Below are 27,595 nucleotides of genomic sequence, written 5' to 3' on the forward strand. Positions count from 1 at the left end.
TTATAAACCCAATCTAATAGCAAATAAGGCATTACAATCATAATTTGCAGTTTGAATGCTTTATTTTACTGTATGTACGCATACTGCAATTAATTAGCAAGAACTAAAGGCAAACTAGAAAGGACTACAAAATACACATGGACCAATACATTTACAAAACATTCAAAATGTTACAAAATGGTCTGTATTGGTCCTTCTGTTGTTCTTCAATTTGAATCTTTGTACAAATTGTCAAGATACAAGGTCAATCATTTTCACTTTGCACAATTTTACAAGCGCCCGGGAGAGAGAGACGTGTCAGCGCCAGCCGTCAGTAAACCATCAGTAAAGCATCTCGCCCCAAAAGCACAAACATCAGGCCCCTCCCCCGGGAGATTAAACTACATCTTCGGGTCCGCTTGAGGACAGAAAAAAATTCAACAAAAATAAAGCAAACATTTTTTTCTTCAATCGGTTTTAGCTTTCTGCCTGAGAGCAAACAAAGTGAGGGATGAAAAGGATTTGTGAGGGAACAAACCAAAAGCTTTGGTAGAACGAAATTATGTTCAGATTTCTTTTTTTTTTTTTTAACATGTCAGTGTACAAATGTGACATGTCCCGCCATTCTCCACTCCTCAACCCCGCCCTGAAATATTTACATCAAAGCATCAAAAAAAGTATTTAAACAGCATTTCTCACATCCATCATCATCATCTCCTTCCAGACTTAGCTCCAAAAGGGATCAACACAAAATGTAAATCTTCAGAACCAGGAGCAGTAGTCCTTAAGCCCACATTTCTCAATGGACTGTGGTTGCCAGTTTATCCAGTGCTGCCAACAGTGAAGGGGGAGGTGCATACGTGTGTGTGCTCTCTCTCTTTCTCTCTCTCGAGGGCTACAAGCTGCAACGTGAGCCAGGCTAGCTGGCGCCAGTCCCTTCCATCACCTGCTGGGCCTGCTTCTGACCCATGCAGCACTGAGCCACCGACTGGAACAACCTGACGAGGACAGGGAGACATTTTCACCACATCAAAGCCAACAGGCTATGCCTCGATTTGACAAACCCAACAGACCAAAAAAAAATAAAAAATAGGGTGCAGTGCATACAAACGCGACTCCTTAAGGACTGACAGTAGATTAAGATCCAATTTTTTTAGATTCAGCTAAACCCACTTTTCAATCTCAGGGGCACAGTGCACAAAGTCATGGCTCCAGAACTTGAAGGCGGGATTCTTGATGAGCTCGATGAAGGTGATGAGGAGACCCCACGGGTGAGGCCGGTTCACAATCAGCCTCTCCAAAAGGACCCTGTGCGAGACGAGGCGTCAACGCTGTTGAATTGCTTCGGAGACCAAACGTGTTAAATCTACTCAATTATTCCCAAGTCAATTGAAATGCAATGAATCATTTCAAGCAATTGCGCCCACGCGTGAGCGAGTACACAAACTGACCTGGTGATCTGCTCCTGGATGGCCTCGGTGTTAGCCTCGGCAAACAGATAGAGCATGGTGCAACTGAAATAATGCGTGTGGCTGTTTGGGTAGCGCAGCTGGTTGGCGATGGCGTTCAAGAACAAGTAACGTCCTGAAAAGCACAACACGCGTGTTCAGTGTCATCTTCAATATTGCTCAGTCATCTCGACAGGTTACCCTCGGTGTCCAAGTCCACAGCCAGGTTCTGGAAGATGTCCATGTGTGCAGAGTGGGTAATGGTGCTCATGGAGGGCGTGCTGCCCTTGTTGTGGATGTGCGCGATGGCCTGCGTGCCCACATACAACACCAAGGCGTTGATCAGCTGGATGTTGTAGCGGTTCCCTGGCTCGTTAGAAACCTGTCCGACCAAAATGAAAAAAAAAAAAAAAAAGATTTCAGATTTCCAATAGCGCAAACCTTTAAAAAAAGAAATTACCTGTAGATTGCTGCGCAGCTCTGAGAGGAAAGTGACGGGTGAACGCGTTTTCAGATACGAGTCCAGATCCTTCTTGAACTGGGAAGGCATAACTGCTGTGAAGTTGGTGAGGATGCGAGGAGCGATGTTGATCTCACTCAGCATGTCCACCTGCGCGTGACATCACAGACAAATATAGCACAACAAATAAGCATCAACATAATTATGGGGAAGCTAAGTCCAATACTTTGTAAACCCCCGGCATGCATCTGTTCTTGTTCCCTATTGTCTTGAGTGTGCAGTTGAGTGCTTTCTACCTTGAGATTGGGTGTGAAAGGGTCGGGGAGCCTCATGTTGCGTGGAAAGGCACTCAGGATGAGGTTGCGCAGCTGAATGCAGTTGGGCGGGATCACGTCACAGAACCCGTAATGGTAATCGCACAAGAACTCGGGGAAGTCGTGCAACAGGACCAGCAGTACCCTCAGTGTGCCCTAAAACAAGACAAAGTTTTAAATCATGTCTGGGTGGGGGGTGATGAACACTGCAAGACATACCTTGTAGAGGATTTGCATAGGTTTGTTGAGCTCTACATTTCTAAGGAACGGTGCCAGGTACTTGAAGAGATCAATGAGCAACTGCGCGTACATGGGCCAACCCTGCGGAGAGACAACCAAACATTTACACTGGCGTAACATTTGGCGCGGTGCGTTCCTCCGCATTGTGACAACGCGCAAGGCAAACCTTCTGCTGTGGCGTGTGCGCAAGCATGCGGGCGATGAAGATGCGATGAGAGATCAGTTCGAGCCAAGCGTACACAAAACCCGGTGCCTTGGTGGGTCTCAGGATGTGGAAGGTGTTGCTAAAAAGGGGGGGGTCAATTTGGTCAAAAATCTAAGCTGGACCAGAACCTCCCTGCTAAGGCATCGGTCGACGCAGGTCCTACTACCAGAAGGCAGTGAGCGTCTGGAAGTTGATCGTCTCCAGGACGTGCTCGGGAGCGTTGAGTTCCAACAGCAACATGATGAAAATGCGGTGGTAGGGCAGCTGCTGGAATTCTGTCTGACGGACATCGTGATCCTGGATCAACACCCCAACGACGATTCCCAGCACCTAGTGGGAGAATGCGGAAGCTCGAGTTGTGAGAACTATACGGTAGTTTTAGTTGACCAGCAAGCCATTTAGACCTCCTATCAACGTTGTACCTTGTTGAGGAGGTTGATCTTGGTCACGGTGTTGGAAGCCTCTCCAGAATGTTTGACGAGCAGGGCTATGAGTCGAACAAAGGCGTCGAGGTTGTGGTAGCACTTTGCTCTGATGATGGCTGCGCTGGCCGCCGGGTTGTGCTGCTGCTCAGCCTGCGCGCGATAACTGATTTCCACACACATCTCAGTGCACAGCCTGAAGAAGCGCGTGATCAGGTCGTCCGTCTTCAGAATACCCTGCTGGTGCATCTGCGTGGCGGAATGTCAGACTCTTGAGACAAAATCACAATAGTGGTGATCTTCGCTTTTCAATGAGCTGCTGAGTACCTGGCCTACAAAGGCAGAGAACGCTTTGGTGCTGTCCCGGCCGGCAGCGGCTGAGTGGTACAAGTTGACCCATTCCCTCAAGAGATATTCGGCCTTCTCCCGCAGGCCAGGCGGATCATCGTACTCCGACGCTTGGGTGATCCCAGAGTGCATCATGAAGTTCGGGCCGCCGTGGGCCCGATCAATCATTGCCTCGTAGTTGGAGCGCACAACTTCCATCAACTGGGGAAGCCTGGGGAAATATTCACAAACACTTTAGAAGACAAGACAAGATGCTGCAACATAATCATAAGATGAATCGCAATCAAACGAGAGTTCCAACACTGTCATTTACCCTTCTGGCGCATTTGCTCGAGAGTGTGCGCAGGTCCTCATCAAAGTCTCAATGGTGTGAAAGAGGTCCGCTTCGGTGACGTGGCTGACGCTGCGCTCGTCCACAAGCAGCAGCTTCACTAACTGCATGGCAAACGCCACGGCCATGTAGTGAAGTCCGTTCTCCATCGACTGCGATGCAAACCACGATGGAAGAGCGTGAATCAAACAGCCGCCACAAACCTTTTTGTTTTGTCGCGAGACAATTATATGCCGAATACCTGGGCCAGGTGCAGATCGTACTGCTGCATATTCACAAGATGGTTTCGAATCAAAAGCTCCACCGCCTCCACATTGTACTTGTACTCATCCCGGCATTCAATGAGACACCTGTCAATCGATGACACGCAATTAGAAAGTGCTTTTCTAACTTAAGCTGATGAAACGGTGTCATCCCACTAGTAAAGGAGCACTGTCCTAACAAGGACTTCCTGTATTGTGTAACTGAAATGACTCACCTGGTGATCTGTTTGTTGCACCACTGTGGTCCGTAAGCGCGTCCATCCTGGAGGGCTTTCAGAACCAACAGGTGACATTCTCTGTAGCGGAGCAGCAAGTCATTATCGGCCCCGCTGGTGGCATCCAGAAGACCTTCCACAGCCTGCCAAAGGAGCGCAAACATGGTTTTTACCAACGGTAAAGGGACTGGGATAGAGAGTTTTAAGTCCTACCTTCTGCAGCAGTCCAAGCGCTGCAATACCATCCCTGGAGTTTCTTGCCAAGACCACAGCCTCCAGAAGGCTACGCAACGCTTGGGTCAGGGGATTCATGGAGAGCGCCTGAGGGATGGCGTGAAGGTGCTGCTCCAAGTCGGCCATGCACTTGTCATAGATTTGGGCGACATCATCCGTGGCCCAAGCTTGTTGCTGTTGACAAAGGTAATTGCAATTAATAAAATACTGCTTTGTGACATTTTGTGTAAATCGACTTGACACACTTGGGACAAAATAAGTCACCTTCATTGGTTGAGCAAGGAAACCGGTTGGTTGGGTAAGATCGTTACTTGGCAAGAAACCCGGGACGTTTCTCGCAAACTCCTCGTACACAGCGAGCTGCTTTTGGTCGACTCCTCCCACCTACAAAACAAAGACATTGGTTGACTCCGTACGGCAAGTTAGGTCGTGCGTACACTGAACTGATATTCAAATCGATCATCTGTTGAGCTGATTTACCTTGAGTCTTATCTGCTCAGGCATACGTTCAGCCTGGTAAGTCAAAACAACTGGATCACAGTACCGACGCCCTTCTTGGCGCGCGTGCTTCCTCAACTCAAATTCCTGCATGACAAAGGACACACAAGTTGATTATAAATTATCCTACTGTTCACTGTACTGTCTAATGCAAGGGTGAATGTTTTTTTTTTTTTCAATAAACATTTGGGATTTCGGATCGATGATGATCCACTGTATACTGTACCTACTTTAGGCCCATCTTGTGTACTCAAAAGCAATGTGTGGTGGAATTAATTAGTGGTGAGACGCTAATGCACTGTCTTCAATCAATATTGAAGAACTGCCGGTTTTGATCAAAGCCAGAGCTAATCAATAGATGCTTCAATGTGACTTTGGTGAACCCTCACCGTGGCGAGCCTCTTGTCCATTTCAGGGCCAGCCTTCTCTACAGCCGTCTTCTGAATAAAGCAACATGCCAGTTCACAGTTCTCCTGAGCAACCCTGGCTGCAGCTTCCTCCATCATTTCCCTCTGCTGGGGAGTCGGCGCCTGACAACAGGGGAAGGGAATAAAAAAAAAAAAAAAAAACATTCATAATTTGTCAAAGAAAGCGGGCTAAACCATCAGAACTGATCCTACCCTCAGTGCAGCCGCAAAACTGTTCTTCAGATTTGCGGCAATGCTGACGAGCAGGGGCTCACGGCAGGTGATCATGGCCATGCCGGCCGTCAGGTTCCTCATCATGTGGTGGGCTGCCACACGCATGCGGGACTCCTCCGAATCCAGGGCAAAGTCCTTCCGGATGATTTGCTCGCACGTCGTCATGGCGATTTTGATAGAGCGGTCGACCACGGGGTGCACAAGCTCTTGAACGGCACGCTCAACTGACTGCCTCACACACTGCTTTAATTGGGGATGGGCTTGTAGAAGAGGGATCTAAAGAGGGGGGGGGGGGGGGGAAGAGACGGTGAAGTAAATTATTCACTTAAATTGATTGGACTTTAATATACAAGGTATCCTCATTTCAAAAGAACTATTGCAATTTTTTTCCTGTCAATTTTGCATGTCCTTTAATGTATGAAAATTTAAATAACTATGTGACGACATCCTAAAACAGAATAAATAATCTAGAATGATCCTACCTCCCGCAATAAAAACCAACAACAACAAAAGAAATTTGTATGTGTACTTGGACAAATGTAGCCACTACTTACGTTGGCATTTATATTAATGTGTGGTGCCAGGCCTGCCAAGGCATACACATTGATGTCGTGATAACTAAACTGTGGGGTGGGGGGCCCTGTGGTTGTGCAAGGGGTGGTGGTGTTGGCAGCCGGAGTGGAGGGTGGTGCTGAAAACGGAACAAAGTCTCCTGTTGGTCACAAAGAAAAAAAAGTCTGATTTAAAATCTGAAGAAAATTTACACAGGCAAACACAAAATATGGAAATACTTTATTAACTTGTGTTTAAATGTAGACTGACCTGATGTCGAGACTGGGAGCATTTCATCGGGAGGCTTCGCTTCTTTCTTTGGTGCCGAAAGCTGCTCCTCAAGACTCTTAAGCTTGTCCTTGTCCTTCAGCAGGTTTCCTGGCTTCAGGTCATTGATGTCCAGGGACAAGTTCTTACAGAGAACTTCAATCTCAAATTTCAGGTTAAGCTGCAATGGAAGGCAAATGTCAGCATTTCTACAGCGTTCTCAGATGCCTGCCAATTAGTTTTAGAATCCACCTTGAGGTCATGTTCTTGATGCAGCTCTGCAAGAACATTCATGATGGCCATGGTCCAAGGATTCTGGGGCCTGAACACCTACAAAAGTCAAAACAAACCATGAAGGTGCAGGCTCGGGCCACGATCATCTCAATCCACATCACGGCTCACCATGCTTCGCAGGCTGGACTCCAAAACTTTAGCCACAAAGGGAACCACATAAAGTAGCTCCTGTTGGCCTTTCACATAGGCTTCCAGTAGCAGTGACTTAATTTCCAGATCCTGAAAAAACAGTCATCATGTGGGTGAAGCTATCTGAAAGTCCAACTGAGATCCCAAAGGACTAAAGAGGTTAAACATCTTACTGTATGGAGAATAGGTTTGTTTTTGGCCAGCGTAATCATGCCCAGCCAGTGACCCAGGTTCTTCAGCAATGAGCGATCGGAAAAATTGGCAGCGGCCTTGTCAGATGTTAACAAAACCTGAATGGAGAACAAAAAGGCAGCTTTTAGACTTGTAGGCCACACACTGTATTTCCAGTAGAGTTCCCACTAATCTCCAACCTTGATGTTCCTGTAGGTCTCCGTGAGGACCATCTTGACAAACTCGGGATTCTTGAGTGTGTCCAGAAAGTTGGAGTAGAGACTGTGGAAATTGGGCTCAATGCTGACACGCTTCATCACCAGATACTGAGACACCCACGGCATGAACTCTTCTTTCACAGTCTCTTTCAATTCCTCTACCTAATTAAAAGAGAGAAATGAAAACCGCTTAGCTTATTAATTAGTCAATGACATCAATTGATATTTCCAGCCCTCGCTTACTTACCTTTTGTGTCATGTTTGACTGAGAAAGGTTATTGAAGATGAACGCAATCTTCTCCTGGACATTCTCTGGAGGTTCGACAATCCTTTCCGTTTGGTCAGTGGCCACCAGTAGAGTGTCAATATTTGTAGTGTTTATGGAGGGCTGCGAGGAGGGAATACAAAGTTTATCTTAACTTACTTTACCAACAACTATGTAGATGTTGAGTCAAACTCACTGGCACATCCTTCTTGAAGCTGCTGGGTGTTGGCCTTGTGATGGTGGTGGTCTTCGCGGCCGTGGTAGTGGTCGTCGTGGTCGTGACGAGGGTGCTCGTTTGTCCCGGCTGCGGCGCTTTTGGGATACCGGGTTGCTGCGATTGGGCTTGCACCTGTGCCAGCGCCAGACTGCCTGGGGTGGTGATGGAACCTTGCATCTTCACCGGGGGGTCCCGTGACTGTTGGCCGTACTCGATATACTGCACACACAGGATATTGGAAGATGCAGAGCGTAGGATTTAATCTATCTTTCAGTAGTGCATCACCGCAGGCAATATTAGGGCAACAAGAAGGGCTGAACGATTTCAGGAAAAGAGCAAAATTGCAATTGATGGAACGGGCCAGATGATATTTAACTATTATCTTCTATACACTATTAACACACCATATATGTGTGGGATTACAGTTGATGCAAGAGATTCTGGGTCAGTCACAAGTGCTGCAAAAAAAAACGAAGCTTTAGCAATCATGTGGTCGCGTTGACTGGAATCCCCTTTTTGATGAAAAAAAAAAAGATAAAATCGTTCAGCCCTGGCATCCAGACTTTGCTAAATTAAGGAAACCTTGTTACCTCTTGTAAATGGTGGGGGAACTGCAAAAAATGACCAATTGATGCAAGATGTTGGCAATACTGGGGGTAATCCTTCAATCTAAAACCACACGGGATTTGAACCATTTTAGTCAAATGTGACACGACAGCTGTCGAATGAATCAAAACAAAATTGAATACCTGTTTTTGAAGCGGTCGAGAGCAGCAATTCCAAAGTAATACATTTTGGATCCATACGGTTTTCTTAGGGCTTCAAGCACGTATCTGAGTGCAAGGCCGAGGGCCATGTAGGTGACGAGACCCTTTTCAATAATGCCACCAAACAGGCAGGCCGTGATGTGCAGCTCCTTGTCCGGGTATTGCGGGAAGAAGCGGTACTCCTCAAACAAGTTCCGAAGCATACAATTGAACACTTCCCGCTCCCTGTTGATGTTGGAATCTTTGAACCGCTGCAGCATCTCTAGAACCTGGAGGTGGACAATTTTGCTCTGTGATTGGCAGCCATGTTACAATCCAGCCACTTCTGGATCCACTCAAGGAAGAAGACTCAAATCAATTCATTTGGCTTCTTACTTCATCCACAGACATCGTCGGGTGAGGTGGGTGGTTGTAGATGCGCTGGAAGTAACTGTTGGCTTCATCATCTATCTCCTTGCTAAAGTGCTGGTTAGCCTCAGGCCAAACCTGAGAAAGGTCAGCTGGGAGGAGAAGATGACAGAGTTGAGATGATGTACTGGAAGGTAGTGGACTCCGTAAAAGCAAAGCATGAGCCATGTAATTGATTCTTGTGTCTCAAATATACAGATGCATCTCAATGAATTATGAGACATGCTATTATGCAACAGTGCCCTGTTTTGTAAGCACACTTGAAATGAGTTTTAATATTCTAATCTTGAGACTCCAAATTTGGCGATTTAATTAGGCCCATCATTCTAATTATAAAATAGTTACAATTTTCCTATGCATTTAATGAATTCATAGAATTCCAGGTTGACTTTATTTGAACTAGCAAATAACCCCCCCCCCCCCACCCTTAATATTCTAATTTACTGAGACACACGGGTATACTTGCGTATTCAAGACTCTTAAACAGCAAAAAAAAAAAACTCAAGTGGGGCTGTCAGCTTAAGCAGACAAGGAATGGAAGACTGGCCTGTATTTCCTCTACAAAGTATTTGCAAGGTTAAATGGCATTTCAGAGACAGATTTGACATGTCAAAGATATAAGAAAGATGGTTCTTAATGCCATGATTGCCCAGACTACAATGTCCCTCTAAAACAAGTTTTCAAACATTGTCATTAGTTGCAGAGGAAATACAGTGCTGAGCAGCGCAGAGCGAGGCTCTCAGTCACACCACTACCACCGCCACTTACAGGCCTTCATCTTACTCTGCTGGAAGGTAGGAGGGTTCAGGCTTGGTGTGCTCATCTTTCTGGTGCTGAATGGATCAGTGCTTACTGCCGGCATTCCAAGACTAGAACCGATACCCGTGCCGATGCCTGAGCTCAAGGGACCTGGACAGAAACAGAGTCTGCTCTCAACGACAGCCTTTCTGAGTGTTAACGGAGAAGTGTTTAAAATCAGGACATTACTTTCATTGTGCATATTCAAGAAAAACGTTTGGAAAAAGTACAGTACCAGAGTCCATACCAGGAAGCTGCGAGGACAAGCTGCCAATACCGCCAAATGGTGTGCTTGGATTGGTGTTTGAGAGTGGCGGAAATGCCTTTGCTGGCGACTGGGGATTGCTGAAAGCCGAACTAAGGGAGGTGGGGAAACCCTGCATGCTCTGTGTGTGGGAGGTGGCCGTGCTGCCCAGATTCAAAGCGCCCATGCCAGTAAGAGGGTCCACCTACCGGAAGCAAGAGAAGGGATGTTGGATTGAGAATGGTTCGGCTAATACAGTGAAACACCGTTTATTTTGTTGGAGGATACCTGAACCGGGGAAATGGCATCCAGGCTGCTGGTGCTCGGGGCCCGTCCTTTCGGCATGACTCCAGGTGGTGGCTGCCGGGCTTTGTTCATAACATTGCTGCAGTTTGCAACCATGGTCAGGATGGTCTCTGACAGCTCTTGCGAAACACTCCTGAGCGATAGGCGAAACAAAAATTTCAGTTTGAAATGGTGCACTAAAAAAAAAAAAAAACCTAATGCCAGGAGCAAGCACAAATATTAAACGACAAGGGGCACTCACCCAGCACAAGACTGAAGACAGGCCAGCATGGTGGCTAAGGTCTCTGGAGGTAACTGAGAGCTCTTAGGCTGATCCTTGTCTGGGGCCAGACCCCCCATAATGGATGGGCATCGCCGTTTCAGGAATGTGACGCAAGCTTGAATAAAAGGTTCCTGACCCAGAGAAAAGAAAAACAAAACACAAAATTACTTCCATACCGATCCCATCGAGTGCGTTTAAAACATTAACATTGAGACATACCCCGTGCTCTCTAATTTTGTCAGTCAGCCATTTATCAAGTTTGAGGTATTCACGGCGAGAGGCAAGTGCAGCAAGGTCAATAACAAAGGCAAACGGAGTACCATTCAGCAGCATCGAGAGAGACTGGAGAACAAACAAAATACGGACAGAATGACAGAACGCCCACTAACATAAGTGTCCAACAGCCTCCCGTTAAATCAAACGAAACAAAACTTTGTTTACACATCGACTTTGTCATCAAATGTGTGTTGCGCTGTCGTCTGTTTTCAAATGTTTTGGGGGTGTGGTGACAAACCTTCAAGTCTTGGGCCACATCCAGGATGCGGGACAACTTGGCTTGGTCATACTGCTCACCTCTCATATACCACTCAGCCATTGAATGCATAATTAACTGACGGATGGACGGAGACTGTCCCTGGGGGAGAAAAGAAAAAAAAAAAAACATCAGATTTGGGTGCACAACCATGGTATAAATACTACCGCTGATTTGTGGGCATATTTTAGCAAGACACATTTCATAACCAACCTGTCCGTGCCAGGCATAGTGCAGAATGATAGCAGAGTTGGGGTGGTTGCCCAGAAAGATAGGCATTAGGGTAGAGATGAGCTCATGGCGCAGCGTATGCCAGGAGGTGGAGATCTGCAGCAACGCCATAACAAGCATATCCGGGCAGTGCTTGATGGGGAAGCTGAAGAGTTGCTTCACTTGCTCGTACTGGCCGACCTCTGATAGCCTAAGAAGGCTTTCCACCAAATCCAGACTTTTCCTGTGAGAAGTTCAGACGTTTCAGGCTCGTGTGTGTGTGTGTGGTCTGCAATAGGTTTGTGGCTTGTGTGTTCCATTATATTGGAAAATGAGAACCCTCAAAATGGACCAATTCCATACCATGTTGCAATCTCCCTGTTGTCATCCTCCGGTGGGGCTTTAAGGATATCGATGGCTACTGTGTGGCAAGGGTAGTCGGCGAAGCAGAACACTTCAGGGCTCATTAGAGAGTGCTGAATGAACGATAACTGGAAAACAACATGGAAAGAGTTTAGATAGGTCGTCAAACATTTGACAAAAGTTATAGCCCATTGGGTCTGCATTGACTTTACCATAAGTTAACGTTACCTGTCCTTCTGCGTGTTTCCATGGCCGATATATGAGATCAACAGGGAAAACCTCCATGCCCAAACCCCGTTGAATGCCGTACACCACGATATTCAGGCCCTTACTATCCCGGATTAGGAATCCTGCGTGATCCAGTTCGTACGTCACCTCTTTGAAGTTCAGGTTTGGATTCTAAACGATTGACAAGGGCAAAGTGAGTAGAGGCTGGAAGTGACGTACAATGAAGGGCATTTAAAAAAAACATATACAACCATGTTAAATAGATTTTTCTTTAGTATGACTCGCAACGTCTGTCCTGTGTGATGCCAGACTGTAACAAGCTAGTGTTCCCAGCGAATCTGTGAATGTTTAACTAATGCCTGGAGCCACGCATGCATGCACACCAGAGTGCTTTAACACATTTTCTGCACAGCTCCGTCGTAATTATTGTAAAAGCGGAGAGCTGGAGTAAAATGTTCGATTTACATTTCATTTATTGGTTACTTTGGTCATGTTGATGACTGACAGTGAGACCTTGTCAGAATCAACCTGCTAGTTTGTCACGATGCGCCTTCCTTTCTTTCGCACAGTATAAGAGCGTTGACTTACCACTTCTTTAACCACGTCGATGAGGACCTCAACATTCCAGGTGTGCGCCTGCGACCCGTCATTCTTATCCTTCCCGTCACTCCAGATGCCACTTCCAGGTGCAGAAATTGACTACGAGAGGATACAAAAGACACGCTGGAACGTATAGTAACATTTTTGCTGTCAAATTGCATACAACCGAGTGGGTAACTCACCTGTAGGGGGATGCCATCAGTTAGGCCAGAGTGGGTGCGTGCCATCATGCCCAGGACCCTGGCAACCTGGCTGGCCGTCACTTCCCTCACCCCATACTGGTGGATTATGTTTCTGCACTCGTCCAGACTGAAGAGAAAGTGCAAACAGGTCAGTACTGACAACGAAGGGGGCGCACAAACCGACTCAAGCCGAGAGCAAACATACCTGGTACAGAAGCCGTAGCCGACTTCCTGCATGAATTCCGCAAGAGAACTCTCCATTATGGTCTTGGCTAACTCTCCAGAGTCAGGCAGGATCCTATCCATGAGAATGTCCCGTTTTTCAGGGTACAAGAGTGGTGCGAGCACCACAGGGCAGCGCTCCTGAGGGAAATCTGAAACCAACACAGATGACACTCAATCCAACTAGTTGATATTAGGCGCTAGACACCCTACCCTAACCCATAACAGTTGACCTGTGTGGACTGCAGGATTCAACTTACCTCGGCAAAGTGTCTTCAAGAAGACGTCAATCTGCTCTTGTCCAACCCCGCTGGCGCCCTTCTGGCCAAAGAGTAAATGGGAGAGCAGCAGGTGTAAGACCTCTATAGCGATGTCCTGGAAGCCACCTTCTTGGTTTCCGCCGAGATCTGCGTCGATGTATGACCGCAAGAGGTCGGGGAGCTTCTGCTTTATGAACTGCGCAGCTGAGCAGGTATTAAAAAAAAAAACACACACATTAAAAGTCAGGACACAAATGAATATATGCATTATTTTTTTTAATGAAGCACTCTTTCATCAAGCTCTATGCAGGACTGCTTACAAAATCCCCGAAGGTCTGCGTTGTACGAGTTGAGCAGTGCAAGGCCAAATATTACCTATAACGTAAAAAATAGCGAGCATGTTAGTCCATTTCAGAATGTTTTGACGCATTACTTCCGACGCTAATTGCAGCAGTTGCCTTGAGTAGCTTACCTCTTGAACCTTGCTGAGCTTAAGAACTTTACTTAGTTGAGTGAATAAGTGGGCAGATGGTTTCAAACTCTGAAATTAAAAAAAAAAAAAATCTAATTCTCATTTGCAACTGAACATAAGCTGTAAGAAACTTTTTTTGCTTATGTATCTGCACTCATTGTATTTTAGGAAGCGTTCTGTGAAAATTGCTGGTGTACCTTTTGGTAGTGCAGGGGATTGTCGATGGCGTAGCACAGAGTCGAGATAAAGTTGGGCTTTGATATCAGCGACACGCACTCCTGGATCAGAAACTGTGTCTTGGGCAAGTTGGAAACAACATGCCAGGGAGGAAAGTGCAAAGACAAAAAAGGCATATGAAGGGCTAGAACGGGAAATCTCACAAGTGCTTACAACTCCTATTTATGGTGACAGGCTGACAAAAAGAAGGGAAATAAAAAATAATGCCGACGCACAGTCAATACAAATATTCAATGGGCTTTGATTTTGCTTTAAAAAAAAAATAATAATTACCTGGTGAAAATCCTTGCCGCTGCTTTTACCATCGCCACTGAAATCCACATGTGAGAAAAGACAGCGAAGTAGATGCCTGTCTGCCTCAGGACCGTGACGATTAACAATCTGGGAAAAGGCCCCGTTAACGCGAGTTAACGTCACACCTTCACACGTTCCGCGACGTCATAGTAATTCAAAAACCAAAAACACTCACATGCTGTATTTCTTGCTGGCTGGCTCTGTAGTTTTTCTTTGTCAAATTGTCTACCAAATAGCTGATTTGAGACAAAGCCAGCGAGAGCGAGTCAAGATTCATTGCTGGTTGGGGCGGAAGCAGGCGGCCGAGCACGGCGCAAAATCACCATTATTCCCCTTTAGTCACTTCAGTGATAGATTACTTTTCCTCCCCCCCCCCCAAAAGGTGTGAAAAAAATGGTGACGTCCAAATGAAATTTTCTGTTAGTGGCTTCCCGGTCCTTGATAGAGTCTTTCAGTTTAAAATAAGGTTCAGCATCTGCAAAGAAGAGATCAAAAATTAGTCATGGCCACATTATTTATGAGATCAGCGTATACAACTAGCTGTATCATTTCTGTAAACATGATTGACATTTCTACTTCCGAAAAAAATAAAAATAATTAACTTCTCTTTCACATTTTCATGTAAAAAGGAAACTCTTTGAAAATTCACACCGATTTAGGTATTTTCATGTACTTTATGTAATGGCCAAAGATGCTTTTAAGTCACCATAAGCCAAGCAGTACCCACCGGTTGGTAGCTGGACAGGGAGTGAATTGACATAAATCGGGTAGTGGAAAGCAGGTAACCGATACCACACAAAGCAAGATGGTAACCTTCATGATGAAAGTCCGTAACAGTATTGGCAGTCGTGTTAACAGCAAGTTAACAGCTGATCAGTTGCTCACTCTTACATAAGGTGCAGTGACCAATTAAAGCAACAAGATTAAAAAAAAGCGTATATATTCATCAGTCAATGTCATAACATGGCTAAAAGGAAAGTAGTAATTGGTGTTTTTACAGGATGGTGATATGTGTGCTTTTTTTCCCAAAATTAAATCACCAGTAAGCCAATTATTTTTCAGGGTAAGGGTCACATAAGCATAAAATAATTATCATACCATAATTTAGAGGTGTGTATTTAAGGCTCAACTTATCATTTATAGGAAATTGATATGTTCCTTCTCACGTCTGGTTTTGGTCCCAAATAGCCACAAACAGCAAGTGTTCACTATATTTACCAACTTCTTGTCATGCCAGAATAAGATAGGCTTTTTGAGGCCTGGGAGCATGACAGCTGGAAATATTCCCTTTAGCACATTTCAACATCCATTACTGTGACATTAACCAACTCGGGCACATCTATCTGGAGGTGTGCGCCCCAAAGTTCGGTGGCTATCTAAATCGGGATGAGAACTTAACTCCCAAAACGAAGCTGCAGATCACTCGCACTAGGCCTCAGAGGAGCTAAAACAAAACGCAGAATCGATACAGCCGATTCCAGATAACGCTCCCCTAACAAGATGGTCCCGTCAAACAACAAACATCCAAACCGTACACACAACATACACGCGGAGACGCAATAGTGTAGAGAGGAATTAACTAAAAAAACACACACAGTGAAACAAAGGGCAAGTGCATGGACGGTAGCATAATGCTCCGCACGAGCCATAAACAAGGAATCGAAACGTGGCTTTAAAAATATATCCAAGTGCCCCATTGCAATCAGAATTTAACACTTATGATATAAACTCAAGTTAGCTGGCAAACCAAATCCCAATTCAGCATTCAAACGTGCTTTCTAGAAGTCAAGATTGTTTCCTAGTGTCGTCCACGGAGCACACCTAGCCGTCGAAGCTAACGTATAACTTAACTTGACCTGATTTATAGCAGACTAACATTCCGTTTTGAACTCGTCTAAATCATTTGGCAATATTACGAAACATAAAAAAAGGCTACCCGTATTTATTAATACCTACTAATGTTACACATCGGGGAAATTAAGCTAACCCACAGTCTAGCGCTTCTTCACGCTAATACTCAAGCTAACCGTGCTAGATTCTGAGGCCCGAAACAAGGTTAGGATTGTTTGCTGAAAACTTTTGATTAAATACCCATTTAATAAACCACCGAACTACGGGGAAGTGTTGTTGTAATGAATTATAGAGGAGGTCTGGGTTAAAATAACGTCAGTAAGATGTAATAACAAACCATATGGATCGGGTGAAGCTAGCATTAGCATTGTTAGCTCATTTCGAGTCCCGTCTAGTTTACGGAACTGCAATCACTTCGGGTCCAAGCGTTTTGTGCCCAACAAATGAACAGTGCCCCGACTCTAATTCTAGTATATATCAAAGTGGAGTTTGTGCAATATATAGGTGCGTCACAAGAAGGAATGATCCATGAGTAACTGTCAAATTAAGCAATTTGATAACGTATGACAGCTGCTTTCCAGTAAATAGTCGATCCCCGACCCTGGTGGCTAACCGTCCTGCTGATTTCAAATCGCTGCCGTGAGCATTAGAATCACCCTGAACCCGAGCTACCGAAGGATATGTCAACGGATATTTATTCCGAAACTCACAGTGCTTCCACGAAAGTGATTCAGTGGCTCATTCCTCCTTCGTTCTCTCCAAACAAACTTGGGCGAAATGGAAGAGGGTCAGGGCGCCTCCAAGTGCAGTTTGATTTTCAAAATAAAATGGCGACTGTCACCGTTGCGGCGCGCTCTCGCCGCAAGAAGAGTGCGCGAGCGTGCGCGCGCGCTCCACACGCACGCACTTGAGATGTTCTCGCACGTTCACCTGATAAGTGCGGCACTATTTGTTTTCAGTATTACCTATTAGATTAGATAGATGGATTTGATAGATTGAACTGGGCACGAGGCCTTTTATTTGGTGCAGCCTCTCATTTTATATTTATGTGTACTGTTTGTCCCATTCAATAAACTGCTAAAAAGACACGCGTAACCGTGGCTCTCCTTGCCCACATGCAAAAAGCATGACAGTGACTTTATTGCACATTTTTTCCACTACACCTTATCTGAAGCTACCATGTACAAACAATAAAAAAGTACATTTTCTATAAATAACATATCCCCTTCATGAACTGTCAATGTCCTTCCGTGTTTATTGGATCTTTTTGTCTGAAGCACTCTGAAGATTCTGAGGATCAAAAAGAATATAAAATAATTAGAAGTTAAGAATCAGGAGATTCGTGTTTATTTACCTGGAGCTGATGATGCTCGCTTAGCAGTCGGTCGTACTCCTTGGCCAGACCTTTGGCCTGCCTGCCCATGGCCTCCATTTCAGTGTCGGACTTGTGCACGGCTACACACAAGCAAGACTACAAATAAGTTTTTTTTGCTAATAATGCAACAGATTCAGAAAAGCAGATACTTCCGATCCATGATCTTATTTCAGTCAATTATTTTTTTCGTATTTTTGTGAAAAGAACGTTTTGTGGCAAAAACTCACCCTCTTTTGCCATCTTCAGCTGACTGGACAGGCTCTCAACTTCAATCTTCAGCTGATGATTCTTCTCTGAAATGACCTTTTCCTCATCTGAGAGAGCCTGGGGACAATGATTACATTTACCAAAGTCATACTTTCCGACACAGTCCTATCATAAAATTTGATTTCTTCTGACTTCTTTGAGTACACGGTTGTCCTCTTGATGTTTGTTGGCGGCTTTGGCAGCGCTCTCCATCTGTGCCTGAAGACCCGCATTGTTCTCCGCAGCAACAGCCACCTGGTTGAGCAAGACGATGACCCGTCGCATGACACTGGAACATACATAAAATGCACAGATATGGCGAATAAAGCAATGTTTTTTTAAATGAGTAGTAGGAAATAAAACTAACAGCCAGAGGAAGAGTGAGAATCCCGAGATGTAGAGGTTCCTCTGCGCTCTGAAGAGCCTCATGTGAAGGTGGTCGAAGAGATTGGCGTTCACCTGAGCCTCTTGCATCGGTTCGGGGTTTGAGTACTTGTGTACCTCTCGAGCAGCATCTGAGAGGCGGATAAAATGTTAGACTCATATTTCGTCGTTGAGATGAACAACAGAGGTGTCCAGGTAGCTCACCGAGGAAAAGAACAATGAGAACCATGATCATGGTGAAGAAACACTTATTCCAGTAAGGAGATAACCACCTCCATATTCTCCAACTGAATACCATACGCCATCTGCAAAAATATTTTATATGTACTACTACAGTTCCAATCTTTACAGAGCCTAAAACACAAAACTTTTTTTTCACCATTAATGTGACCTATAATTTAACATGTAAATTATTTACATGTATTACAATTCTAGCACTAAACACACTTTTGTTTTCATTCCAAATATGATAGTAAACTTTATATTCTACCTCTGTGCTGATACGAAAGGTGCACATAGGATGAGGTTGATCCCTATTTCGACATAGAGAAAGAAGGCCACGGCCGTCCACTGAAGGGTCATCTTGGTCTGTTTCCTAGGTCATAGGCCGAACGGGCACTTTCCTATATGAGTCAAGAAGCAAAAAAGATAAAAAGAAAAATCAGTTTTGCGACAGAACTAGTAGGCATGGCAGTCTTATGCTGATTGTGGATATTTTGATTATTTTTTAATGACCTTTGCACAAATAGTTGTCTTTTCTGTAAGTACAAAGAAGCAACTTCGTTCCAATTGCCAAGAGGACTTATCTAAGATCGAATAACTCGGCTTTGTTTCTTTTTTTTCTATTTATAGGGGCTTTTTTTTCCCTCACCCGCCCACCAGTATTAAATTTCATTACCCAATTCAAAAGTGAGGAGACAGTAAGATATATTTCAATTAAACAAAGCAAGTTAGAGCAATAGATTACAAGGAGTTTGACTTACCAGAAGTTGCGTGAGCACAGCACATACAGAAGAGTCCATGCACACACACATATGCACCAACAACAGCTGCATGTGTGCTCCACAACAGTTGCATATGTCAATCACTTTAGGAGCACAAAATAGTTTCCCTCTGTGTCATTAATTAATCATTGGTCAAATTACGCTTATGTTCTTTAAAAAAAAGTATGTTTCTGTTTGCATTTTATTCATATTTTACACTTGGGTAAAAAGAAAAACTGCAAAAAAATATTATTTTTATTTGGATTATAATGTGAACTGATTTCTTATCAAACACAATACTCTTTTTTTTCAGTTCTTAAAGGTATTAATAACAATAGCAGTAGTACAAAAATCACTCAACACAACAGCAAATGAAGAAGCACAAAATGTATGGTGCAGCCTAAAGACATGTCCTCCACAAGAGAGTCAATTATATGGACCACAGCGACACTCACTGGTGAGGAAGCCCAATTACAGAATGACGTCATTCTCAATTCTCGGCCACCGTAACAATCGCGGAAAATGGTTTTATCCAGGCGGCAAGAGAATAAACATTGACCCCCTTGCGTGGGTAACGTGACAATAAACATGGATGACGAATGGGAAGAAGAGGTACGTGATATTAGCATTGTAAATAAATGCTTTTAGATTTGGAAAACATAATTGTGTGGCCAGCACGTTAGGTTTTGTGGGGGTTTTAAGACACGGTTGCACGTGCATGATGTCTACACCAAAACAGTTTTGTTCGCGTAACTGTTTTCTTGCGCTCCTCTCTGTGTTCTTAATTGCACTTTTTTGACTATTATAAGAATTAGGTTGGTCAATTTTGACAGATATGATACGTGCCTGTGTCCAGGAGCAGATTGTTGTTGTAGAACTCTCTGGGATCATAAATAATGATGCTATGTTCAAGTCTCGGGGCACCTGCAAAATACTGGTAAGTTTGGACTTTTGTGGGGGGGTTCGTTGTCTCAAAAAAAAAAAAAACAACAACACTGCCTGGCACTGCAATTCTTAAATCAACTATTTTGCATTTGTCTGATAGGATATTGACAGTGAGCAGCCAATGATGCAAGTGGGCCAGTACGTGTTTGCAGGTGAATATGAAGGTAAGAAGAAGCTTCACTGTTGTGGGAATGAACTCCAAACAAGTTAGTTAATATGGTAAACACACCATATGGCTACATGACCAAAAGGATCAAGAAATTAGAAACCCCCCAGCAGTTTTATTGTACATCTTCACACTTAACCAGATACTGACAGACTTTCAAAACAATAATTTCTTTCCATTTTTTTCTCCACTAATCTCCCTTTCCAAAGATGCCATAGGAACATGCGTGCTTTTTGAGGAGGGAGAAGGCAAAGGTAAAGTCTCCATGCTAAATGTCTTCTCTGAATGATTTCTGGCACTGCTTTTGCCACATTCATACTTGATTTTGATGTTTGTGCACATCTACGGGAAAATAAGGCGGTGTACCTGAGCTCCAGTACAAGTGTAACACGGTGAAGAAACTCATGATGCAGCGGGTCTTCCTCAGCACGAAGAAAGAAAATGAAAGTGATGCAGGTAATAGATAACATTGCTGTGTAGTACGAAATCACAATATAACATTGTTTTTGTGTGGGCAGGTGCCGAAGGCAATAAGCAGGGCGACACGGTGTGCCAGTCGGTCGAAGAAACAAAACAGGAAGGATGAACACCAGACATGCAAAGAAGATGATGATCCAAGTGAAGAAACAAGCTTGTATTTGTTTTTATTTTCCACCTTATTATATAAAGAACCAGGCATTTTGACAATGTCATTGGTATTTTCCTACTCTTTGTCCCTGTCAATATGGAGTAGCTGCCCCTTTAACAAATATTATTATTATAAATATAGATATTTTCATTGACATTGTCACCCTGAATGTAAGCATGTTTTGCTTTTTTCATGTACTTTCTGTGATTTGCATTATTTTGTAGTTGATGTGTTTTGAAACATTGAATAAAAATATCCGACTTTGACTGTTGTACGTAGTTGGAAACGTGACAGAAAAGGAAAGATTGCCTTTGAGGACGTGGCGGTTTTTGGCCAATCCAATCAATGATGCTCACAGGATGTGGACCAATGAGCGAGCGACATGGCATCTGCGTCCTCGCAACGTCATTGGCTACTCGTCGTTCGACCATCGGGTGTGTTTCCTGGAGTCGACGGCCACATCGACGAACTTATCTCAAGGCATCGGGTAAGTAATCTTGGAACAAATTCGGACTCAGTTAAAACACAAATGTCGTTTAATTTAAATGTCGCCAGTATGTGTTACACAATATCCGGAGCAACTTCGCTTTAGACGTAGTAAAATATGTTATCGAAATGTTGCGCTAAGCTAGCCGGTCAAATGTAGCACCAGCAAGTCCGTTTTGAATATAACGGTCACTCTTCTCCAATCAATCACTTGTTTACCAGTACCGTGTTCTGTACGTTTAAAGATGTGCCACTTCCTATGTTATTTGTGTTACCTAAGCGTCGCATCTGCTTTGATTCCGCAGGGTTTCATTTTCTGTTTAAGAAACGTGATTGACTTTAATCTGGCACTTAAAATAGTTCTTTTGTGAATTGGCACAAGTTGGAAGACTTCCATGAGAGTCCAACTCAAACTAATGACACCATGTTTCATCATCCCCAGTCACCCACCATACGCTTGAGAAAATATTAATGCTCATCAGCTCCAGAGTATGAATTATGGAGATTAATCCCTCAAATGACAATGGAGGAGTTTGATAGTGACATGAGGACACATTTTGTTTTCCTTCCCTTGCTGACAATGTCCTATTTAACCCACGCAGGTGCAGAGAGGGTTGCCGTGTCTACATGGGGAGGATGGAACTGCGGTCGTTTTTAATGTGCTTTGCACTCTGTGTGGTGTATGCCACCAGCAAGCCCACCGAGAAGAAGGACCGGGTCCACCACGACGACCCGCTCAGCAACCGGGAGCATGACGACGCGGAGAACTTTGAGTACGACCACGAGGCTTTCTTGGGCCAGGAGGAGGCCAAGTCTTTCGATCAGCTCACTCCTGAGGAGAGCAAGGAGCGACTCGGGTAAAGTTGCTACCAAAGATAAAAGTGTTTGATTATGTTGTGGACAAGGATTTTAAAAAGTGATCAAATGCTTGTTTGTCGTGTAGGTGATGGTCAGTATGTTCTAAAAAAACAACAACTGCTCTTTCAGCATCATTTGACAGGTTTAAATATTGCTACTATTTCCCCCTCTTTCTGTTTTTCATCTATCTGCTCTTGTGTCGTCTGCAGCATGCTTGTGGAGCGCATCGATGAAGACAAAGATGGTTTCGTGACAGAGGATGAGATGAAGAAGTGGATCAAGCACGCGCAAAAGAGGTGGATCTACGAGGACGTGGACCGCCAGTGGAAGACGCACGACCTTGATCAAGACGGCAAAGTGTCATGGGAGGAGTACAAGAACGCCACATACGGATACATTCTCGGTAATAACCTTCAGCCGCAGTTTGATTAAAAATCCGCCACCATGCCGCCAATTCTCAATCTTTGACCGCAGATGAACCCGAACCCGACGATGACTTCAGCTACAGACAGATGATGGTGCGGGATGAGAGGAGGTTCAAAATGGCTGACCAGGACGGTGACCAGAAGGCCACCAAAGAAGAATTCACCGCCTTCATTCACCCCGAGGAGTTCGACCACATGAAGGACATCGTGGTGATTGTGAGTGATAACAACGCTCGCCAGGTAGCACGCCACTTTCACAGGAGTATTTACATTGCCCTGCCTCGTAGGAAACGATGGAAGACATCGACAAGAACGGAGATGGCCTAATTGACCTGGACGAGTACATTGGTAAGTTCTTCATCAAAATCAAAAGAGCCACTTTGGGGGTCTGATTGAGCTGATTGTGGGCAACACAAGAAGAACCCGACCATGTTGTTGTTCCCCTTCACAGGTGATATGTACAACGAGGAAGGCACCACCGAGCCCGAATGGGTGAAGACGGAGAGGGAGCAGTTCAGCGAGTTCCGGGACAAGAACAAAGATGGCAAGATGGACAGGGATGAGACACGGGACTGGATCTTGCCAAACGACTATGACCACGCAGAGGCCGAGGCCAAGCACCTGGTCCACGAATCCGACACGAACAAAGTAAGCCCTCGCGTCCCGCATGCAAGGCTTGCCGAACCCTCTCAAAGTTGGAAAAGATTATATCCAATTTTTGAAAAATAATTCTCTGTATAGTACATTTATTTGAACCCTCCTTCCACCAGGACGGAGTCCTGACCAAGGATGAAATCGTGGACAAGTACGACCTGTTTGTGGGCAGCCAGGCCACCGACTTTGGAGAAGCCCTCACTCGCCACGACGAGTTCTAAATTTGCAGCCGTCCGCAAAGACTTTGTGTCCACCACGCCTCATTACTCCTTTTCTCAGTGGATATCACCGTTTTTTGTTTTTTTTTAATATATGTATACACACAGGTCATCTAATTTATTTAATTTTTTGAATGTCTCTTGTCATGCACACGCACACACACTTTTGCAAAGCTTCCTTGTTTGATCCATTTTGAATGGATAAGAAAATCAAAGGTTAATGCATGCAGAATAGTTTTTTTTTTTTTTTTTTTATAATGCACTGGACAATAACCTAGCCTGATTTATTGACGTTGTTGCACCGTTTGAATTTTTGTAACAAGGGCTAAATTGGACTTTTGAAAATGGACCCTTTTGTTCACTTTAAGTTTTAAGGCATCTAAATTTATGGACGGAATGCTCTATTGCGTCATTGCTATAAGTTGTGTATTTGTGTGTACAGTACATTTTCTTGTCTTTTTTTGACAACTGACATCCACTTTTGGCATTGTTTTACACTTTGTTTTATGTGCCAAGCCAAAAACACTCAAACAAGCCTTTATTTCTCCATTGCAAACACTTGAGTATAAAATGTCTTTGCTGATATTATCACCACCAACATTTAAAACCACTGTGCAAATTTTTACATCATTAACATGTTTTCTTGAATTTATTGGCTCTCTGCCTAAGAAGCCTTTTTGTAGAGATTTAAATGTAAATATGTTGTTCTGCAAACGGAGCTGACGATCAAGTCCAGTTTTTGTGATTGAAAATATCTTAATAAAAATTATGTAAAAAATATACAATGTCAGTTTGGCCTCTTTTTTTTTCTTGTCTCCTTAAATTCTGGATGGAAATCAATCGTGTGGCAACCACCCACTGTAATAACAAAATGGACGGGGGTGACAATACAGATTCCATCGAAACGGTAAGCGCAAACTCATCCAGCTAGTGTCACAAAGGTGAAAGCATAAATGCTTTATTACATTTCAAATTATGCAATAATGCATTGCATCACAACTTCAAGGAATTAAGCCTTACCCTTTAATATCAGTCTACTTGCGTAGATTAAAGACAACACTTTTTACTTTTTGGATTAAATTGATTTAATGTATATCGCACCAATTCACACTAGTGTCAAAATAAATTGCAAAATGCAGTTTATTCCTGAGTGTGACTGTCATAAATGACTATTGTGTTAACTTGCATATGAACCAACACTATTTGTAAACAGCAGTAATTTAATCTACCTGGAATTAATTTTAATCTACCTAGAACCAGCCATTTTTTTTTTAAATTGAGTACTTTGGTGTATTCAAATTGTATTGATTTTATTTTAAAAGAAGGATCAGGTTAACAAAAACATCTTGCAATATCTGAAGGTTATTACATCGCATCTGTTTGTAATTTTGCATTTGCTTTGTGAGTCACATAAACATCTAGCAGGCTGTTGTGTAAAGGGGAAACTTTTCTTTAAAGTTCTGATGTCATTTCTACATCGTGTCAAAATTCTTTCAACACTTTATGACACATATCATAGAAGATTGAATGTAATAAACACACGAAACCTTCCCCTTTATGACACGTTTTTTTTCGGGGTGGGTACTTAGCTGTTCCTACTGGACAGACAACATTCAGAAGAAACGGTAGATCGGTTCACAATCCATCATTGAAGTGCAGCAGCAGTACCAGCGACGAGAGACAAAGAATACAACTTGGAAGTAAGTTGAGTTAAAGATGCAGAACTTTTGTGAAAAAACTGAATATTTGGAGCGGATTAAAATGGAAGAGTTATCCCACATGGAGCACCTAAAAGTATATAAGGAAAATTCATCAAGGGTATTTAAAAACAATAATCTCAATTAATACAATATATTTTTACTCAATAAATGTCCTCAATCTATTTAAATTTTTGTCGATTTATTTGTCATTACCAGTGCTAACAATTGAACAACTGCATCTAGATTGGCAGGATGAGGCTGTGGCAATTTTTCATTTTCCCTCTCCTCTGTGTGGCGGATGCCAACGGCGAGATCACGGTGAAGGACTTCAGCAACCAGGAGAAAACCAAAATCTTAGACGAGCTCACAGTTGAGGAGCGCCAATTACACCTCAGGTAAGGTTGCGCTCCTAAACGTGAGGGCAGAAGATAAAAGCCACTTTTCACCTTTTGATCAGATTTGGAAAAATCCCAAAATGAACGCTTTTTGGCAAAAGGTACTAACAGGCACTCCAACAATAAAGCCTTCTTAATTTAAAATGTATTTAAAACATATAATAAACAGAAATTGGTAGGTTCTTCATACCCAGAACATGTTAAGCAAAAAGTATGGGTGGAATTTTCTTTCAAATGCTCCGAAAGGGGCAATTGCGCCGTTGTGGGAGTGAACAAAGCACAATTTCTAAAACAGAAACTCCGAACATTTCTAATATTCTAGGTCAACTTTTTCACCAGTTATCTTTTGTGTTAATCGGCAGCATCGTGGCGGCGCTTATGGATACCAACCAGGATAGTTATGTGACCACGGAGGAACTTAGTAATTGGATCAAACGCATGTACAAGGCGTGGGTCTTCCAGAGAATTGACAACCAGTGGCCACAGTTCGATGTCAACGGCGATGGTCTGGTGTCATGGGAAGAGTACACCAACGTCACCTACGGAGAACGTATCAGTAAGAACCCTAATGTGGAGTTTAAAAATCCACCTTGATAGAACCGACGTTCAATCCCACCGCTTTGATCCCAGATCGCCCTGAACCCGAGGGTAGCCAAGGGCTCAAATGGATGCTGGCGCGCGACGCAAAGAGGTTCAAGGTTGTCGACCGGGACGAGGACCAGAAGGTGAACAGAGCGGAGTACGCCGCTTTCATTTACCCCGAGCGTTTCGATCAGATGGAAGAGACTGCCATACTTGTGAGTGGTACAAACGAGACGCCCGATAAATGACACTGCTGAGTCAATAGCTGTTTTAAAATCTCTATGCACTCTTTCTTCCCTTGTAGCAAACACTGGGAGACATGGACGACAATGGGAATGGCGTGATTGAATTGGGAGAGTATATTGGTAAATTGTTTATCAAATCAAAGGTGATCATTTTCTTTATGAAATCAAAGGTGATAATTTTCTTTATGACATACTTAGTTGTGCTGTACAACAAACAATTGTTACCTTGTCATTTGGGGGGGGTTTTAGATTTAATCTTAAAATAGTTAACTGCAGAAATTACCTTCATCCTCAGTTGAACAAATCATGCAAAATTAATAACATTGTATAGGTCATTTTTGGTAATTTCTTTAAATAAAAATATCAATATATGTTCAACCAAACCATATATCCAAATCAGAAACAGGGTAGATGCACCAATTAGCATAATTGTTATGGGATTTTTAATTAGGTAATTAGCATAATTGGCACTGGATTTTTAAACCTTGAAACTGCTACGTAACTAAGCAAAACCTACATAAATTCAAAATTTATCAACAGCTCATTGTCATTAAGAGTCCGAGGAAACAACACGAGTAAAACCTGACCATGTTCTGACTTCTCAGGCGAAATGCACCTGGAGGAAGGTGAGCCGGAACCAGAGTCGGTGTGGCTCAGCAAGCGCAATTTCAAGGCCCTGGACAAGGACGGGAATGGCATTTTGGACACGGATGAGATCCGCGAATGGATCAAGCCCATCGATCACATCCACGCTGAAGAGGAGGCCAAGCGCTTGGTCTCTGAGTGCGATGCGAACAAAGTAAGCCCTTCGTCTTCATCCCGTTGATGACCAACACTCATTTTCTATATACTCTATCTTTCACTAGGATGGCAAGTTGTCCAAGACTGAAATCCTGGACAACTATGACCTGTTTGTGAGCAGCAAGGCCACCAATTTCGGAAGAGCCCTCGTTCAACACGATGAGTTCTAAGTTTTCATGATTTTCTCTTTACAGTTGACTTCATTTGGTAGAGTGACAAGTGACCGCTAATATTTGGTAGCGTGACAAGTGACCGCTAATTACGGTTCTCTAATTTGAAGCCAGGTTTTTCTGCAGGCATGAGCAATTATTTAAAATTTATTTAAGGTTAACTTAAGCATGTAGAGTGCAGGAAGAATATCAACTAGTGATTGTTCTTCATTTAGAAAATTCTCTTTAATAATGAATGATAAAATGTTTAGCATGAAGCATTATTTGTGTCAGTTAAAAATAAAGACTTGAGCATGAGGTTCTTATGTTTGTGTATTTTATTGTGGTTTGGAGAGTATCTAGCATTTAAAAAGGCAAAAAAACATTTAGCTGGGTTGTCAAATACTT

At 43.6% G+C, this 27,595-nt stretch overlaps 5 protein-coding genes across 17 annotated transcripts; 3 read left to right on the plus strand and 2 right to left on the minus strand.

The window, feature by feature from the left end:
• Positions 1 to 43: 43 nt before the first annotated feature.
• cnot1 (CCR4-NOT transcription complex, subunit 1) lies at positions 44 to 16,807 on the minus strand. 11 transcript variants are annotated; one of them, XM_061283924.1, is made up of 49 exons: positions 16,658 to 16,807; positions 14,272 to 14,571; positions 14,076 to 14,183; positions 13,763 to 13,855; positions 13,566 to 13,634; positions 13,414 to 13,468; positions 13,094 to 13,297; positions 12,817 to 12,985; positions 12,612 to 12,738; positions 12,418 to 12,528; positions 11,830 to 12,000; positions 11,602 to 11,729; positions 11,242 to 11,482; positions 11,011 to 11,130; positions 10,716 to 10,838; positions 10,476 to 10,627; positions 10,217 to 10,367; positions 9,920 to 10,133; positions 9,670 to 9,795; positions 8,854 to 8,978; positions 8,461 to 8,747; positions 8,302 to 8,380; positions 7,691 to 7,930; positions 7,477 to 7,617; positions 7,212 to 7,391; positions 7,014 to 7,130; positions 6,820 to 6,930; positions 6,670 to 6,747; positions 6,421 to 6,598; positions 6,153 to 6,310; positions 5,578 to 5,874; positions 5,347 to 5,487; positions 4,940 to 5,044; positions 4,724 to 4,843; positions 4,439 to 4,633; positions 4,226 to 4,368; positions 3,989 to 4,097; positions 3,730 to 3,899; positions 3,396 to 3,627; positions 3,069 to 3,317; positions 2,813 to 2,976; positions 2,608 to 2,725; positions 2,421 to 2,522; positions 2,184 to 2,357; positions 1,888 to 2,037; positions 1,629 to 1,809; positions 1,431 to 1,563; positions 1,153 to 1,287; positions 44 to 977 (listed from the first exon to the last, which is right to left on the minus strand). In XM_061283924.1, the coding sequence occupies exons 2-49, from the start codon at positions 14,371 to 14,373 to the stop codon at positions 899 to 901; spliced, it is 7,155 nt and encodes a 2,384-aa protein (XP_061139908.1). In that variant the 5' UTR covers positions 14,374 to 14,571; positions 16,658 to 16,807; the 3' UTR covers positions 44 to 898. The 11 variants fall into 11 exon arrangements, with proteins under 11 accessions (XP_061139908.1, XP_061139905.1, XP_061139907.1 ...); XM_061283921.1 differs by having other exon boundaries at positions 9,932 to 10,133; positions 13,763 to 13,861; XM_061283923.1 differs by having other exon boundaries at positions 13,763 to 13,861.
• Positions 16,808 to 17,049: 242 nt separating this feature from the next.
• LOC133157059 (B-cell receptor-associated protein 29-like) lies at positions 17,050 to 19,026 on the minus strand. The gene is made up of 8 exons (XM_061283299.1): positions 18,936 to 19,026; positions 18,443 to 18,575; positions 18,157 to 18,257; positions 17,936 to 18,083; positions 17,722 to 17,857; positions 17,550 to 17,646; positions 17,302 to 17,402; positions 17,050 to 17,237 (listed from the first exon to the last, which is right to left on the minus strand). Exons 2-8 carry the CDS (start codon positions 18,532 to 18,534, stop codon positions 17,202 to 17,204), a joined length of 711 nt encoding a protein of 236 aa, XP_061139283.1. The 5' UTR covers positions 18,535 to 18,575; positions 18,936 to 19,026; the 3' UTR covers positions 17,050 to 17,201.
• Positions 19,027 to 19,418: 392 nt separating this feature from the next.
• Positions 19,419 to 20,940, plus strand: gtf3c6 (general transcription factor IIIC, polypeptide 6, alpha). Of its 2 annotated transcripts, none has more exons than XM_061283402.1 (6): positions 19,419 to 19,547; positions 19,792 to 19,872; positions 19,981 to 20,044; positions 20,256 to 20,300; positions 20,404 to 20,502; positions 20,565 to 20,940. In XM_061283402.1, the coding sequence occupies exons 1-6, from the start codon at positions 19,524 to 19,526 to the stop codon at positions 20,630 to 20,632; spliced, it is 381 nt and encodes a 126-aa protein (XP_061139386.1). In that variant the 5' UTR covers positions 19,419 to 19,523; the 3' UTR covers positions 20,633 to 20,940. The 2 variants fall into 2 exon arrangements, with proteins under 2 accessions (XP_061139386.1, XP_061139385.1); XM_061283401.1 differs by having other exon boundaries at positions 19,434 to 19,547; positions 19,769 to 19,872.
• Positions 20,941 to 21,005: 65 nt separating this feature from the next.
• On the plus strand, positions 21,006 to 24,100 carry LOC133157123 (calumenin-B-like). The gene is made up of 7 exons (XM_061283400.1): positions 21,006 to 21,161; positions 21,763 to 22,017; positions 22,228 to 22,421; positions 22,493 to 22,659; positions 22,731 to 22,791; positions 22,895 to 23,091; positions 23,214 to 24,100. Exons 1-7 carry the CDS (start codon positions 21,034 to 21,036, stop codon positions 23,316 to 23,318), a joined length of 1,107 nt encoding a protein of 368 aa, XP_061139384.1. The 5' UTR covers positions 21,006 to 21,033; the 3' UTR covers positions 23,319 to 24,100.
• Positions 24,101 to 24,742: 642 nt separating this feature from the next.
• LOC133157087 (calumenin-A-like) lies at positions 24,743 to 27,513 on the plus strand. Of its 2 annotated transcripts, none has more exons than XM_061283341.1 (7): positions 24,743 to 25,015; positions 25,232 to 25,410; positions 25,773 to 25,966; positions 26,041 to 26,207; positions 26,297 to 26,357; positions 26,843 to 27,036; positions 27,104 to 27,513. In XM_061283341.1, exons 2-7 carry the CDS (start codon positions 25,268 to 25,270, stop codon positions 27,206 to 27,208), a joined length of 864 nt encoding a protein of 287 aa, XP_061139325.1. In that variant the 5' UTR covers positions 24,743 to 25,015; positions 25,232 to 25,267; the 3' UTR covers positions 27,209 to 27,513. The 2 variants fall into 2 exon arrangements, with proteins under 2 accessions (XP_061139325.1, XP_061139324.1); XM_061283340.1 differs by having other exon boundaries at positions 24,744 to 25,015; positions 25,259 to 25,410.
• Positions 27,514 to 27,595: the final 82 nt, after the last annotated feature.

The sequence above is a fragment of the Syngnathus typhle genome, linkage group LG7 (genome assembly GCF_033458585.1).
Source record: "Syngnathus typhle isolate RoL2023-S1 ecotype Sweden linkage group LG7, RoL_Styp_1.0, whole genome shotgun sequence".
Lineage (NCBI taxonomy): Eukaryota > Metazoa > Chordata > Actinopteri > Syngnathiformes > Syngnathidae > Syngnathus > Syngnathus typhle.